The 17,178-nt window shown below is 35.3% G+C and overlaps 3 protein-coding genes across 6 annotated transcripts; 2 read left to right on the top strand and 1 right to left on the bottom strand.

The window, feature by feature from the left end:
- Positions 1 to 98: 98 nt before the first annotated feature.
- On the top strand, positions 99 to 8,130 carry LOC123716567 (translin-associated factor X-interacting protein 1-like). Its single transcript, XM_045672369.1, has 12 exons — positions 99 to 1,242; positions 1,354 to 1,495; positions 1,839 to 2,020; positions 2,260 to 2,435; positions 2,749 to 2,875; positions 5,168 to 5,276; positions 5,611 to 5,777; positions 6,272 to 6,350; positions 6,793 to 6,909; positions 7,075 to 7,227; positions 7,491 to 7,665; positions 7,937 to 8,130. The coding sequence occupies exons 1-12, from the start codon at positions 314 to 316 to the stop codon at positions 8,107 to 8,109; spliced, it is 2,529 nt and encodes an 842-aa protein (XP_045528325.1). The 5' UTR covers positions 99 to 313; the 3' UTR covers positions 8,110 to 8,130.
- Positions 8,131 to 9,229: 1,099 nt separating this feature from the next.
- LOC123716006 (WD repeat-containing protein 89) lies at positions 9,230 to 12,519 on the top strand. 2 transcript variants are annotated; one of them, XM_045671470.1, is made up of 7 exons: positions 9,230 to 9,521; positions 9,598 to 9,821; positions 9,906 to 10,081; positions 10,291 to 10,554; positions 10,705 to 10,796; positions 11,095 to 11,197; positions 11,717 to 12,519. In XM_045671470.1, exons 1-7 carry the CDS (start codon positions 9,373 to 9,375, stop codon positions 11,846 to 11,848), a joined length of 1,140 nt encoding a protein of 379 aa, XP_045527426.1. In that variant the 5' UTR covers positions 9,230 to 9,372; the 3' UTR covers positions 11,849 to 12,519. The 2 variants fall into 2 exon arrangements, with proteins under 2 accessions (XP_045527426.1, XP_045527427.1); XM_045671471.1 differs by having other exon boundaries at positions 9,909 to 10,081.
- LOC123716005 (cysteine and histidine-rich protein 1 homolog) lies at positions 12,518 to 17,127 on the bottom strand. Of its 3 annotated transcripts, none has more exons than XM_045671468.1 (7): positions 16,431 to 17,127; positions 15,323 to 15,561; positions 14,967 to 15,128; positions 14,630 to 14,841; positions 14,230 to 14,390; positions 13,640 to 13,839; positions 12,518 to 12,952 (listed from the first exon to the last, which is right to left on the bottom strand). In XM_045671468.1, exons 1-7 carry the CDS (start codon positions 16,626 to 16,628, stop codon positions 12,925 to 12,927), a joined length of 1,200 nt encoding a protein of 399 aa, XP_045527424.1. In that variant the 5' UTR covers positions 16,629 to 17,127; the 3' UTR covers positions 12,518 to 12,924. The 3 variants fall into 3 exon arrangements, with proteins under 3 accessions (XP_045527424.1, XP_045527423.1, XP_045527425.1); XM_045671467.1 differs by having other exon boundaries at positions 14,630 to 14,862; XM_045671469.1 differs by lacking the exon at positions 14,967 to 15,128.
- Between the last annotated feature and the right edge of the window lie 51 nt (positions 17,128 to 17,178).

Consider the following 17,178-nt stretch of genomic DNA (forward strand, 5'->3'; position numbering starts at 1 on the left):
AGGATATCCGTTTACAGAGTAGTCAATAAAAGCCCGAAAGATATGAGTAATAAGTATTGTCAATTGTCACAATGAGGGTATTGAACTTACAAACTGTTTATAATTTGTATTTTTAAAAATGGATGGGTAGTTGTTGGTAGTTACTACTTTAAAAACGTACACGTAAACGTAAACTTACACCATTAAATTAAATTTTTAAACTTTTTATTTAATATACTGTACAGTAGGTACTATAAAGCGGTGTTTTACGTTTCAATTTCATATTGAAGTTCGAATTAGACCAGTTTTTTTTAAATTTATTAAATTATTTAAGATGATTGAAATTAATCTAAAGAACGTAGAAAATATATACGTATTAGATGGAGGGTTCTCGTCGCAATTGTCTCGGCACATTGGTGTTTCTCCTGATGGAGATCCGCTATGGACGTCTCGCTTTCTACAGACTCATTCTCAAGAAATAGTTGATACTCATCTTGACTTTATTCGAGCTGGTTCAGATATTATTTCCACTAACACTTATCAAGCTTCTGTCGGAGCTTTTATGAAACACCTGGGAATATCATCGGATGAAGGATTATCTTTAATGAAACATGCTGTGCGTTTAGCGCAGCAAGCGAGGAGTGAATACATAGACGAGTGCAAGTCCAATGATTTAACCCCACGTAATATTCTGATAGCAGGCTCTGTCGGGCCGTTTGGAGCATCTCTGAATGATGGATCAGAGTACAGTGGAAATTACATAAAAACAATTTCCGAAAAACATATTCAAAACTGGCATAAACCTAGATTAGATGTTTTAGTTGAATCTGGTGTAGATTTAATTGCTTTTGAGACGATTCCTTGTGAAAAAGAAGCTCTAGTACTTGTTAACATGTTGAAAGAATATCCAGCGACAAAAGGATGGATATCATTCTGCTGTAAAGATAATATGAGTATTGCACATGGGGAACATTTTTCTAAAGTAGTTATGAATTGTCTGCAAGCAAACCCTGTTCAAATACTAGCTGTAGGCATTAATTGCTGCTCACCAAAACTTGTTAGTGACTTGATAACAAGTCTGGAAGTAGACATACCTATTGTGACATATCCAAACTCAGGAGAAAAGTTTATTCCCGGACATGGATGGGCAGATGATCAATGTCAACCATTGCACTCATTTGTGTCTAGTTGGTTGAACACAAATGTTAAGTTCATTGGTGGTTGCTGCAGGACCTACTGTGAGGATATAGCAAATATTAGACGAGAATGTGATATTTGGCTTAAAGATAAGCAAGAGAAATTAACCTCACCAATTTTTAATGTTCCTATTTGAACAATAAACATACAATTGCCTGTATTAAGGGTGCTATTTTTGCAGAAAGTTTTTGGTGTTTCGGTAAATAAAAAGAAAAATGATGATAAAATAAAACGATTACTTATCGATAATGATGCCTTGAGAACTGAAAATCTTAGTTTGAGCTTTGAGATATCCAAATTAAAGAAAGATAATGGAAAGGTTTGTTATTAGCACATTGTTAATACTGATTAAAACATGTTTGTGTTGTCAACTTCTTTCATCTTATTATCCTCATTATATCTGTGTGGTGATGAGTTATGTATTATAGCATTATAGTTTATATTTCATGATTAATTTAATATACAGCTTTATGTAACATTGTTGTCTTACTCTATTATTGCTTATATGTGAAAATCAAGAAGATTTAATGACATTAGTCATTTGCTGTACAATGTTATTAATTCAATTAACTGCAACTTAAATAAAAAATGTGTGTTACTGTAATGTATACTACAATTCTATACCTTAAACATAAAATTAAATTAAATCTATTTCCTTCCAGTTAAAGGATGAGAACTTTTCAGACTATTTATCTTTAATGCGTGAACGCGACGCTAGATACACCCTATACTTTGAGAATTTATCACTGCATCTGAAACTAAAGGAGTTAGATAATGGCATGAGTCAACCTATGGCCATCCGATCTGACCCCACCATACTCAGAATTGCACTTGACAGATGTCGGTACGTTCACAATTATGGTTTATTGTAATTGAAATCCAATCTAGCATCCGATACCGGAAATATATAATTATTCACTTGATAACTCAAAGTAGTAAAAGATGTTTAGTGACTCACTAATTATGAAGTAGGTCAAAATATAGCTTAAGGTGCAGTGATATTACTTTTACAACAAGTATTGAATCAAGACATTGATGCCAAAAGCTTCTTGTTTAAATTTATAATATATTGAAAATAAACAGCAAGCAGTTATCGTCAACCCAAAGCGAGTTGAAGAGTATGAAAGAAGAATACGCGGAAACAGTGCCAAGACGTGATTTCGAACATTTGGAAGGCGAGCACCAGGAGTTACAGACACAGGTGCAGCACCAGCTCGCCCAGTACGAACACCTGCAAAGCACCTACAGGAAAGTCACTGGTGATTCAAATGTCTCTTATTTACGATTGTGCCGCGTTATTTCCCAGCGATTACTAGACGCGTTAACTTAAAATTCTTGTATTTATTCGTTCTAAGGAAACAATTTTACAGTCAAAAATCTTTTTCTTTATTCGTAAACTGTATCGTAAGCTCAACAGGTATGTGTTTTCTGACATTATTATTAATTTACAGTTATTTGTAAAGCAAGCATTGCTTGTAATTATTATGGGGTCCTTGTATGCATTTCAGCAATGTTTTCATATTTACTTGCTTCATAAGAAGCCCATATGTAAGTATGATTTCTAAATTATAGCGCATAAAAATAGTATTGAGGAAGAACTCATGGAATGCAGGGAGCGATGCCGAGAACTAGAGCGGGCAGGCACACCGCGGCCCCCTTGGGATCTCTGCGCAGACTTTATTGGCGGCGGCAAAAAAAGGTTAAACCTACAACTCTGTATTATACAATCTGTCAGTAGTCATGTTTATATTACACTAATATATTAGCTCCTTACATATGAAATTGGCGTTTTGTCGTACTGGCCACTTTGACCTCAAATACCTCCTCCTCCTCCTTTGGTTAGGAATTTCAAATTCAAATTAGGTACAGCTATTTACTCATGTATTTGTGCTTCGATGACCGTCATTCATTTGTTTTTTTCTTCTGTTTTTTTCTGTTTGCGTCACTCATTTTACAAAATGGAAAACTTAAAGTATCGCATTGTTTACGAGTACGAGTTCCGCCGTGGCACTAGTGCTGCGGAAACGACTCGAAGGGTGAATGATGTGTATGGCGGTCATGTTGCAAAAGAAAACACAGTTCGTTTTTGGTTCCAAAGTTTTCGTTCTGGAAATTTCGACCTGCAGTACAAGCCCCGTGGACGGCCTGAGACCCTAGTTGATAATGAAGTATTGAAGGCTATTGTGGAAGCGGATCCATCGCAAATGACGTCCGAGTTAGCTGCAGGCTGCGGTGTTAATGATAAAACTGTTTTAATTCACTTGAAGCAAATTGGGATGATTAATAAGCTTGAAAGGTGGGTACCTCACGAATTGACTGAAGCAAACCGCGTCGACTGCTGCGTTACATTACTGAACCGGCACAATAATGAAGGTAAACCGCATCATAACCTGTGATGAAAAATAGATTCTTTACGATAATCGGAAGCGCTCAGCGCAATGGTTGGATCCTGGCAAATCGAAAATTAACCCCAAAAAAGTTACTTGTAAGCGTTTCGTGGACTAGTGCCGGTATTGTTCATTGCAGTTTTCTAATCTGGCCAGACTATTACGGCTGATGTCTATTATCAACAATTGCAAACCATGATGGAAAAGCTAGCGGCTGAACAACCTAGGCTGGTCAATCGCTCCACGCCACTGCTACTTCACGACAACGCTAGACCACACACTGCACAACAGACGGCTACCAAATTAGAAGAGCTTCAATTGGAATGTCTAAGACATCCTCCGTACTCCCCGGACCTAGCTCCAACAGATTACCATTTTTTTCGAAATTTGGTCAACTTCTTGCAAGGAGTGGAAATCGCCTTCACAGATTTTATTGATTCCCGTCAGACTGTTTTTTTTTAGTAAAGGGATCATTGAAATACCTATGAGATGGCAAAAGTGCATAGAAAACAATGGTTCATACTTTGATTAATTAAATATATTATATTTAAAAATATTCGACTTTTTGTTCCTCCCATACAAAACGCCAATTTCATATGTAAGGACCTAATATTAGTGGGCCTAAAGAAGGAGGAAGGCCAATCCTTATGTCTAATTTAGTCGATGTTGTAACGCTCAAACCAGGTTTGAGTGGTCTTGGCTTTGTGTGCAGGCGCATAGTCCTGCTGGGACACGAAGTGAAATCCCGCAAATAGCGTCCTGGGCAGGTATTTGACAAGCCGATCCAAAACCGTCTCTTGGTACACTTTTGCACTGGTTTTCACCTCCTTTTCGCAAAAATGAACCTCAGTTGGCCCGTAATAGGACACTCCCAACCAGACTATTACTGATGATGGATGATGTCCATGTTACACCCTCGAAACTTTATTTGCAGCTTCTTCTGAACTGCTAGCGTACATTCTATCATTCTGTTTATTGTACTTCTCTTCAATATCGTCCGTAAAGAGGATATCACGGTGTCGGTATTTCCACGTACCGCTTTAACAACGCCCTCGATCTCTTAAGCCTTATTTGCTTTTAGACGAGAATTCGTCAAGTGTCCACTCTTTCTTTTTTTGTATGCTCGTAGACCAAGATCTTCATTAAAAACCTTTTTTACTGTTTTCCTTCTGACACCCGACTGCAAAGCCATCAACTTCTGTTTTCGGACAGGATTTCTTGCTATCCGCGCCTTGATAGCTTTGATTACTTCTGGTGTTCTTACGGAGCGTGGCCGGCCTGTTCTGTTCTTGTCCTCAACACTGGATACTTCATTGTACCTATCAATACCTACCTTTGATAGGTAGGTTACCTAAGCGTTGTATTAAAATTTTTGAGCAACTTGAAAACTCGGCGAGTGCCTACAGCGGTGCAACGCTATTCGGTTTGCTTTCAATGTCCACTTCATCATGAATAATTACGGAATGTGATTGTTATTTGTTTTAAAAAAATTGTCAAACATTCAAAAATAGAATGCAATATGAATGCGAAATTTAAAAATGATGTGCCAGTGACAGAACTTTGGGACCAAACTACGTATATGTTAAAATGAATCATGTCACCAGATGGTGTCAGCTTACCGAAGGTTTGTCGTCCCGCGATAAATTAAGAGCACTGCTTAAGGAGTTGGGCCCAGCAGCCGAAAGTGAACACTTGGAGTACTTCGATGGACTGGTGAGTTTTTCGGCTTACGCAGACCTATTCGTTACAAACAATACATTAAAATTACTTTAGAAAAAATCGACATCTCCTACACTTAGATACTATATCGAGGTTCAAGTCAAAATTAACTTGACATTCTGTATGTTCTTTAGATATGTAAAACATGTTAATAAAATAAAATATTTTTTTCGATAAAGCGGAGGTAAATAATAATTCTTCCTATGCCGTTTTTGTTATACGTGCACAAGCGTTATGTGGTGTTGTCTATTACACGAATTTAGGAATCTATAGACACAAGTTAGTCCTAATTATTGTTTTGTAATTACTGCTCACAAATAAATGACAGGGCACGGACCCCGCTGTCCCCCCATACTTACGATACTCGGGGCGCGTACGCAATCTGCGACTGTCGCGTCGCGAGGTACGCGTCGTGGTTAACGATGTTTGGCGCGGTCGACCCCATCATCCTCACCTGGCATTGCAGGATTTCGTGACCAAGTACTTTGAGGATAGGTAATAGATCCTTAAAATAATGTATTTATAGTCACGAAGTAAATATTCTTAAGTAATTGCTAGCACTTGGCTTATTATAGGTGTTTATTAACCGACTTTAAAAAAACGAAGGAGGTATTCAACGTGTATTTTTGTTATTGTGGATCTTTCTTTGTATGTGCGCAATGTACACTGCCTTGTTAAAGGAAAGCATCGTAGGGAAACTGACATGTCTTAGATATAAAAATCGACGGTGTGTGTCAGACACAAACGGCTGATCACCTGCTTAGCTATAAGAAAAAATAATCACGGAAAAGATATACATATTAGACTTGGAGGTAGTAGCGCCACTGGTATCTTTATGTACCTAGGTATACCTATAAAAAATCTAAAGTATTATTATTAATCATTCATATCCACACGTCATGTCAAATAAATTGTTTTTAAACAATTATCATGAACATTTGTTTTATAGGTATTAAATTATTACTTTTTATTTGGTGACAAACGAACAGATACCAACAGTCGTCAGTGCGTGCAGAGTGGGCGTACAATGTATGCGCGGGCGCCGAGAGTATGCTGGACGAGCCACAGGTGACACTTTAATAACCTTTTCATAACAATACAATTAAAATTAAACCCCCTTATCCATAAAAAATAAAATGAGCAATAAACTTTATTAACCTGAGATAAAAACAATATCAACTTGAGATACAGTGGCGTAACAATAGGATGGCAGGGCTGGCAAAATGCCACGGGCCCCGAGCCGAAAAAGTTTATTTGATTGTAAATGGATGAAGCTTTCCTCGCGTTTCCTTCACCGAAAAGCTAGCGAATAGATGATGAATGCATTGAGATATTATGTTCTATGGATGAATGCAATACGCATTGGGCTAGCGTGAGGACTACAAACCATTCCCTCTCGCCTTAGAGAGGAGTTATTATTGTGGCATTAGTGGGACATATACAACGTGTAATTGAGTACGCTGAAAATCTCGAAAAAAATAAAAGACCGGTAAATTTATTAATAACATAGGTGCGTGTATGGTGGGGCGCATTGCATGGACAACTTAGCGAACAAGTGTATTGGGGTCTCCGCCGCCAATGGGATCAATTGCAACAGCATCTACGCCGCCAAGCGTTAGATGGAGAGGTAACTGTACATAACACATTGTACAATTTTGATTATTGCGTTTTAATGTGGTATATTTCTTACAACGTGAAACGTAAGATACAATATAAAGACCAGTTTATCATATTTTAAATTATTAATATAATAAAGATAGATATAAATTTTTAAAATGTTGTTCTGTTCTAGACTATAACAATAGAAGAATTTGAGCGGGTATCACGGTCGATATTCCCGCTAAAAAGTGAAGTTGACATTAAAAATTTAACTGACGTTGTTAAGAAACAACTTAAAATCAAACTGAACTGTAATGAAATAAACTTGGACAAACTGTTCTACGAGGTATGCATATGCATTAAAATTGAATTTTGCTATCAAATCTATACATAAATAGATTATCGTCGTGAACGGCACTTTTGATTCAAATATCATTCTTAGCAAGGAAATTACAAGTTAATAAACATTAATATTTTTTAGCAGTTTACATAATTCTTATTTCGGCATCAAAACATAAAGTTAAAGACGAGATACTATTGCTTAACTTATATTTTCAATTGAATTTACGTAAGAATATGGCAAACTCATTACAAACTATTTGAATTTAGAACGAAGAAGGCTTCGACCGTGTGGAGTTAGCTCGAGAGCTTTTCCGTCAGCGTCAATTGGGGCAGGACAAATACATACGTGAGGTTGTGGCGGAGTTAGGAGGTCGCCGTGCCCAACGCAATGTTACAGTCGATGCACTGAAACGGGCTTTTGCTATTGTCGACCCGGCTATTGGTAAGGCAATATAATTTAGTTATGTATTTTTTTTAAATATAAACTTTATTTTATGCATTCTATTAATGTATACATGTTATAGCTAATGTGTGTAATTAAATTTTTAATTGGTATGTAAAAATATAACATTCAGAGTAAAAAAATAAGTAAAAACCTAAATAACATAAGTATTGTATAATATTCAAGTCAGAAATTGGTAAGTATTATTGCTTCGCGATATTTATTTCTACCATGACCAACTTGATTACATAAATACACTGATTGATGACAGACCATGTCCGTATGGAACAATATATCCGATGGGCATTTTCGGATCAGTCTTCAGAGATCAGCGCTATCAGCCCGCTATCTCTTCAGAACATTGTCGTACGCCTGGCTGCTGGAGACATTGAGAGAGTCGGGCCGAGATCCAAGGGAGTGCGTCGCAATTACAATAAACACTGAATAAATTATTGTAGATATTTATTTTTACATATAATCTGTACTTTAATTATATCCCTTATAAAGATTTGTTTTCTTTCATTTCCTTTTTACTACTTATAGTAGGGGTGCGTGATGCCTATATTAGTTTAAAAATAGTAAGTATGAGTAACAACTTTAACATAAAATATGTATATTGTACTATTAACTACTGTGCAGCTACTTTACAAAAATTAATAAAATTTACATTATATTCTTTAGAAAAATGTATAAATATACCGTCGAAGTAAAGCGGTAGGGGGTCTTCCGGTTAATTTTTATTCTTTTTAAGCATTTTTTTAAATTATTATATAATAAACACAAGTTCTATTTGAACAACATACGCTTTTTGCTATTTCCAAAGCTTATCAATCAATTAAGTACAATGATTTAAAAACTATCGTCAGATTATGAGACATAGATTATCTACGAGATAAAAATTAACCATATTTATATCTTAATCTGACGCGCTTGAGTATTTCAAATCGCGGTCATTTTAATGACCTAGAGTTTGCGTCGCATCCAAATCGTTAGATTATTAGATGAGAGCTTTTTTTAAGTTCACTTAACACAACACCCCCTTTAAAATCTGGTGCACTCGATTAATTTCTTTTTTCATTTTTAACCCTTACGTATGACCACCCCCCATCATGCAAACATTCAGATTAAAAATACGTAGGACATGGATGTTATCAATAACTGACGCGTTTGAGTATGTCCAGTTGTTTTTTACAAGTTTGAAAATCTATAGTTGCTTCTAATCTATGTATAACGATGAAAAGGTATACATTATATAACATTTTTTTCTTATTATTATCTGAGCTTCGCAACCCAATAGATCTATGATGCTCGAGTAAATCCGCATTTAGCATCGTGGGCTACTATTAAATTAATTTTATAATTTGATATGAAAGAGTTCCTGTACATTAAGCATTGGTTTCAATAATCAAGAATTATAAACAGACACAGAAAAAAAATAGCATGGTTTGGTTTTATTTTATAATAGTAGCTTTGTTTCTTATATCTACAGACTATCCACAAATATTTGAATGATCTATATTACTTAACAGCAGATACTAAGTAACACTGGCACATGGCAATGACACATATACCAGCAATCATCACAATTGCCATGCTCGTTTGTTATTATTTTTTTGGAAAAATCTAAAACGTGTTGAGCAACGGACGTGAATTTTACCGTAGATATACTAAAGAAATTTATGAAAGCCTTTCGTAGACAATCTCAAAATGACCGATATAATCGAAAACTTAGAACATGATCGAGATATCATTCCTTCCGAAGAAATAGAGGAGCAGTTCAGCAAAAAATACCATTTACTCACAGAAACAGCAGTAACACTTAAAACAACATATGTTGATACAATCAGTGTCAGTAGGTGAGATAGAATTAAGCTACAAAAACTAGAAAAATTTTCTAACTACAAGTTTAGTTTCAAATTGTTCTGCTTTCAGAGCATTAAAAGTTGGAGTAAGTCTCGAAGATAACACATTAGAAGTATATGAATTAAATAGTTCATCATTACAACATGTAAGTCGTTTACAAGGCCATGACAAAAAAATTACTGAGGTTTGTTTTCATCCCAAGCAGGAAAGCCTTTTATTTTCTACGGGTCTAGACGGTTACATTAAGTTATGGGATATACGAATGAATGGCGAATGTGTTCAGGAGTTTAAAGGTAAAACAAAACCTATGTTTTAGTTATATTTGTGTCAATATTATACCTTGATTATTAACTAAAATTGAATTACAATAATTTCAGAAGATGCTGACTCCCCAATCAGGCCCTACGAGTGTATGGATGTATCAGACAAAGGAAATGTGTTTTGTACAGGCAGTCAACTTGTAAAAGATGAGTCTTATATTGTTTTTTGGGATCCTCGTACAACAAAACCCTTGGGGGCTTACTGGGAAAGTCATACTGAAGACATCATTCAGGTATACTTGCTTAACATATTAAAATCATTTTTTTATCATTTATTTCGTATTGAATTAATAGCACTGATGTTTGGCCTAGTATTACATTTGAAATTATTGTTTTACAAAAAAAAAAAATTATCTACATATATGAGCCATTTGCTCATGGTATTCATGAGACATTCAATATTAAATTAATACAATACAATACAATATTAAACATGTTATAGGTGAAATTTAAACCAAATACTAATACAGTTTTGACATCTGGGGCTACTGATGGTCTTATCAATATATTTAACCTGTTGGAACATGAAGAAGACAGTGCCCTGCTTTACTCACTGAATGTTGGCAACTCTGTGGAGAAACTTACTTGGCTCAATGACGACCAACTGGGCTGCGTTACACAGTCTGATGACCTACAGATATGGAACACAGCTACTGGTGACATGATCAAAGAATATAGTAGAGATAAAGTTGCTAGGAGTATAAAGGTAAGGTTTAAGGATTTTCACAATATAGAGAGTGATTAAATAAATTTAATAATTCTTTTGCCATTACTAAAACTACATAATTATTACATCAACATTTAACAAAAGTCTAATGTATATAGAAATTTAAATTTAAATGTACATACATTTTAGAGGAGCAGAGATGACGATTGTTATGTGGTAAACATGTTCCCTGGTCCTGACAATAATAACTGGCTGCTGGCTGGCTCTCATGGTGGAAATGGGTAATTTCAAATATTTACTATGATACAGTTTTTACTTTATATGCTGATGGAATTTATGGTATTATAGAGTTGGGGTATTTGAGTGGTGGTTGGTGGAAACTAGAAAGAATGTTACATTGTATGGGCAACAAGGCAAACCAAGTAGTTGAGCATTTTCGAAGATTTTTGAGAGTTTGCAGTAATATTACACTGTAATTGCATCTTAATTTTATACTAAAGAGTGTCACAATTTTAGATATGAAAATTGCAGGCATCTTTCATTCTTCTAAAAGAAATTAATATATAATTGTTTTTGCAGCAACACTCTGAGGTCACTTAGTATCGGTGACAAACGCTTAACGCCTAGCACAGACTTTGTCAACAACAAGCAAATTGTTAGATGCTGCCACTTTGATACACATGTGAGTCCCATAAATAACACTTGTAATATAATATTTTAATGTATTTAATTTTTTATAGTCTACCATTAAAATTATGAATTGGAAAAATATTTGAACAAAAATATATGTTAAGAAAAACACTTTTTGGACGGATTGAAGCTATGTATTATTATTAAAAACTTATAATTATTTACATAATTTTAAATGTTTTCCGACGTTTCACGGTAATAATCATAAGTTTTTAATAATAATACATGGCTTCACTCCGTTCAAAAAGTGTTTTTCTTAATGTGTAAAAGCTATGTTAACAAAAGACAATAAAATAATCATACTGGATTTGCCTTATATAAGTTGGTTGAAAATGAGGTTACTCCTCTCTCAATGGCTGACAATCCACTAATGGTGTCAATGAGCTTGTTATCTTTTATCCCTGACCCGCAGGCACGTTTGCCCACCTATTTCATACAATTTTTTTGATAAATATACAATATTTCTATTAACATCATAATTACATCATTATCATCAAGACTTTCTTTTCAGAACAACCTCTTAATAACAGCAGGTGAGTCGGGACTAATCAGCGTATGGAATGAAGAGCAATCACACGAACGTGACGTCACGCATGTGCACAAAAACGATAAGTTGCATGCACATAGACATAGACCATACTAGTTATTTTCCCAAATAAACTATAATGCTACTAGGACTTTTATTACGTTAGTCAACGTTTAAGATCTAGACTATAAAAACAGTATAACGACAGGTAGTACCGTGTTAATATAGACCTTATTATAAAACGTGTAAATATCCAGTATATTAAACACATAAAATGTCAACGACGAAACCATAGTTCGCCTCCTGCAAGCGATAAACTCACAATTTTTTAAAAGAAATCATGCAAAGCTGGTACAAAATACTGTAATTTATATATAAGGATTGTGGCTTTCGTGCGTAAAAAATAATTCGAATAACTGCTCGTTGTCTACAGTCGCCGACGCAGTAATTCTTAATATCATTTTGCGCTTCTAGGCGTAACTTGAATTTTTTGAACGGGCAGGAGGCTCACCTGATATTAAGTGATATTGCCGCCCATAGACACTCACATTGGCACGTAAGCGGCCATATTTTTTTGTTTGATAGCTGCTTATATATTATATTGTTTCATCTTTCCTTATATATTCTCATCCATATTGATTATAATAAATACTATGAGTATGAAAATTGTTCCTCATATATAAGTCATAAGTCTGAAGTGTGCTTATTTTTACGTTGCATGAACTCCCTACAAAAGTGTATTGGCCAATATAGTAATGATAATTGTATAAATAAAACATTTTAATATTTGTAAATTGTGTTTTATTACAAACGCAAATATTATATTAATAATATGGCTGGTAAAACATAAATAGAATCAGTCCTCCATTAAAATACATGAAATTTCACATATCATATAATCAGGTAAACATATAACCCATAATATATAAAGCTATTAACTAATTGCCTAACTACCACCACTCCCTAAAGTCAATTTGTACTCCGATATAATTAAGCCTAAACTCATGTTTGTTACAATAGCATTAAAACAATAAAATTAAGATAAAAAGCACATGTTCAGTAATGTAAATAATTCATTAAAAATCCAATAAAATAATGTATGGTTAATATGAATTTTTGAATATAAAATGCAATTTTGTGATCTTTGGTTATGAAGCAAAATAAAACGCATCATAAACTGTCTATCTGCACTCTTACTTATTAGTAAGAAACATGAGAAGTCTGAAACAAAAATATACACATTAAAATTCAATAAATAATTTAGGACAATATATAGATACCGACAAACATCTTGAACAAATGTTCTTGCTGCGCAGAAGCGATTTTTAGGTATCACTGGGAGGGACAGTAACGTGTCGGCCGCGTGATTGGTAAATCAGTTGACGTTTGTGTCCCGCGCTGTGTACGATGCGCATACTAAATACTTTCCCCCACTCCCTTCTTTAATGCTCAAGAAGTTTGCCGGTATCTGTACGCCGCCGTGTGAAAAGAGCACCTTCTCTTCTCACCTTCTGACTTGTGGTATTTGAGATCGTAATGTTTTTTATGTTATGTTGACAGCAGTTATTATATACAGGGGTACAACACTTTAGGTCGACAGTAATCTTGAAATTTATAGGATCTGTCTAAGAGGGCATCATGAACATATTTGTTTACTAAAGTTTGTTCTGTTGCTCAGTGACTAGTACTTAATAAAATAACAGAACTAATTACATTTTAAATACTATTGGCTGGATGGCCTCTGCGTTGTCTATCATTATAGTTGTCGTTTTATTGAATTAAATATTTCACAAGGCACACAAACCAAAGCTGAGTAATTTCTACCTTTTCGAGAGTTCGAAGTGAAATCAAGTGAACAATCGAAGTTACCAGTACATAATATATACAGAGGAGATCATTTGTCGTTACCTAAAATGTATGGCTTTGTTGGAGAGCAACCGGTTGGTGTCCTCAGGGTCAGCTAGGGGCAAAGGCGCAGGCGCAGGGTCGTCATCGCCGCGGAAGGTGTGCGACGACACCCGAGGGGCCAGACGCGCCTCACCAAAGGGACCCCTCGCTACTACCCACTGCACTGAGAGCTCACATTGCGGCTTGCTCTTTAGGATTAGCTGTTCAAGTGAATAAGACGAAATTACAAACAATAAATAAGTAGTATATCACTTTGAAACCGTAAATATAACGTGGTATTTGTAAATGGTTACCATACTTTTTATATGGAAATAACAGAGAAACAAATATATTAACTAATTAGAAACGACTTCTTATCAATATCAGTTGTATGGTATAATAAAGGTTATTTTTCAGGCGCCGTGTGAATTTAATAGGTGTACAGCCTAGAATTCAAAATCAGTAACATGCCATCCTGGGGTGGAATTATGGTCTATAGCCTAATGCTAAATCAGAGAAATTTCATGAAGCAAAAGCAAATTATGTATATAAGATTTCGAAATATGTAAATAAATTTATTGAAATTGCTATTATCTAATAGTTCGGTGTACCTGGTATGTTATCTCACGATGCGCAGTGTGGGTGGGGTGTGGCTGGTTATTGTTGATGAAAGCCTTCACCACCCATTGGTGCCCGAATGAAGGGAACCGCAACGTTTCGTAGTACAACTTATGCATGAACTCTTCCGTCCGGTACGGCTTCAGCTGCAAATCTGTTTATCCCCGCCATATTAGCTCTTACCCTCTTAGAGAGCGGTAAGGTTCACTATTAACGATTATAAAGCTTTATATAAAAAATAAAGCATCATGTGTATGTTCAACTTATAAAAATTATTGCTATAAGACGACTCGAACATCTGGCTTTTATGCTGAAAAACAACTGAATGGACCAAACCAAATAATTATATGCCACCCGAATTCAATTTAAAACGCTATCAGTAGTGATGATTACCATTAAAAGTAATCTTCTCTAGGGACAGTAGGGCGAATATCTGCGTGTATACGCGCGTGTGGTCGGCAGCCCGCGCCTCGCGCTCCTCCAGCGCCGGCAGCACGTCCCCTGCCGATCGCTGCGGCCTCTCGCAGACCGCCTCGTGTGCGCTGGCCTCGTGCGCAGGCCCACGCCATCCGCACCCAATACGCTCGTAGAGACACCCCGTCAGCCTGCCACAGCATCCCACGTCACTACCGAATTAATGCCTCCTGCGGTACTGGAGTGTCGGCTCGCATCACAGTTTGTTACGAAGCACTTACGATACGTTAGGAACGAACAAAGCGGCGGCACACACCTGCGATACCTACGCCGCTTGTGTGCCGTCGCGTCGAGCGGTCGGCTCCTGAAGGAGGCCAGCAGGAGGCCGACTACCCACACCACGATGCGAACCAAACCACTCACAGCCGCGGGCGACGCTACATCCACAGATAACTGAGAGAACTTGTACTCGTTTCCACTGCGGGACAGAGTTTTAATGACCGCTATGTCGTATTAAATCAAGTAGTAATAATTGCATGTATGACAACAAATTTAATATGAATTCTTATGCTAAAAATATATATTAATAAGAAGTAGAACAAAGAAATAATTTTTGAATCCAAGTTGATAAAATTACAGTAGTTAACATTTACAGCATAAGCAATAAGTTACCTATCTTCACAAATCTTGTCTTCATGGTTTTGCAAAGCATGCCTAGGGAACACACGAGTGCAAAATTTGCATTCAGATGGCAGTTCAGAAACAGTTTTTTCAACTGCTAGGTTTCTGGAGGCTGAGGTTTTGGAGATCTCAACACGGCAATTCGGGCAGGTAGCTGACTCGTCACGAAGTTGCGCGTCCGCCAGTAGATGAGTGAAACATGGAGCACACATCAAGTGTCCGTTGCTACACTGCAAGGATTGTAATTGTTAGGATGTCCACTGTTTATGAGTTGTAAATGTATGTACACAAAATAAACGTCATCAACTATTAAATACTGAAGTTACAATAAAAAAAAACATTATTTTCCAATAATAAAAAGAAACAATGTAGTTGTGTGACACAAAAACTTAAGTGATATGATAATATGTTCTACCTCTGCCCCTCTCATCCATGAACCTGAAAACACAAATAAGTACAACAACTTAAATGTTCAGTTGAACTTAACTGTCTATTAAAGACAATTTTATGGTAATTAAAAAACTTGTTTAGAATTAATGAGTATGTTATCAAAACTTAAAAGAATGTACCTAAAAGATATTACATACTAAAACAATCTCAACAAATTATATCAATTTCATGTCATTGGGGATTTATGAAAGAGGGGATAAGGTAGCTCAATAAATAAAGACCTATATCTTAAAATATTTCTTTATTGATTTAAAATTACACAACAATTAGCGCATACAAATCCTACATATGTCTAAAAGATGATATTTAATTAGACTATATAAAACTTATACTACATCACAGTAATTCACTTATTACAAAATAACAAAATATTATCACATACAGAAATAAGAATATATATTTGTTGTTTTAAAAAACATTGAAGACAATTTTTTGAAAATGATTTTGCTACATGATTGATTATAACAGTATAAAATTTAAAGTGATAACTATAGCAAATATTATTTTATAAGATAAAACCCTAAAAAGTGAATTAAACGATTGTAATGACGAATTAGAAACATTTGGTTTGGGTAAAATATAAATTAATCAAAAGAAAACAGCTGATTTATGTAATTTCAATGTATCAGTATCAGCTGTTTTGGAATACCTGGTATACGGCGGCTGGAGGCAGGTCCAAGCAAACTGCGCAACACAATATACCCCCCAATCTATGTTCTAATTTAACAGACGGGTCTTCGTCAAAGGCAGTCTTACGCCTTTTAGGCGAAGGACCATCATCCTTTTCTGATAAAATAGAAACTTTACTACACGTAGGTAAGGGGCTATTCTCTGGTATTTCAGACATTTTTTAAATAATTTTATTAATTTTTACTACTCGTAAGCACTGCAATCAAAACAAGACAAATTAATAAACAAAGAATCAACTATTAAGCAAAGATTAAAGAACCAAAACAACGATAATAGAGTATTGTCGGAACACAGATAGATATATTATATTATAACCTAAAATCGTAAAGAAACTTTGAAAGCTTGTAGCGACACCTACAATTCGAGACTACAATCGCAATAATGACGTCATACACTATATTCAATTATAATTTTGTGCAATATTTATTCTCTATATTCGTCACAACTACAAATTTACATAGCTGAATGCACAGGAGATTTTAGGGGAAGTATTTGATCTCCAGTAGTATCTACGTAAGATAGTTTGTTTAATGATTAAAATTTTAACTTATGAATATATATCTCTTTGCTCTTATCCCAAAGTGTAAAGATTTCAGTAAAATGCCTAATAAAAATTAATTCAAGAAATATTTATGCTACTATCTTAATGCTACTTCTAGCCACATATTGTACTTACACTTGTATATTAGCAAGATATATTTGAAAAA

The sequence above is a fragment of the Pieris brassicae genome, chromosome 11 (genome assembly GCF_905147105.1).
Source record: "Pieris brassicae chromosome 11, ilPieBrab1.1, whole genome shotgun sequence".
Taxonomy (NCBI): Eukaryota; Metazoa; Arthropoda; class Insecta; order Lepidoptera; family Pieridae; genus Pieris; species Pieris brassicae.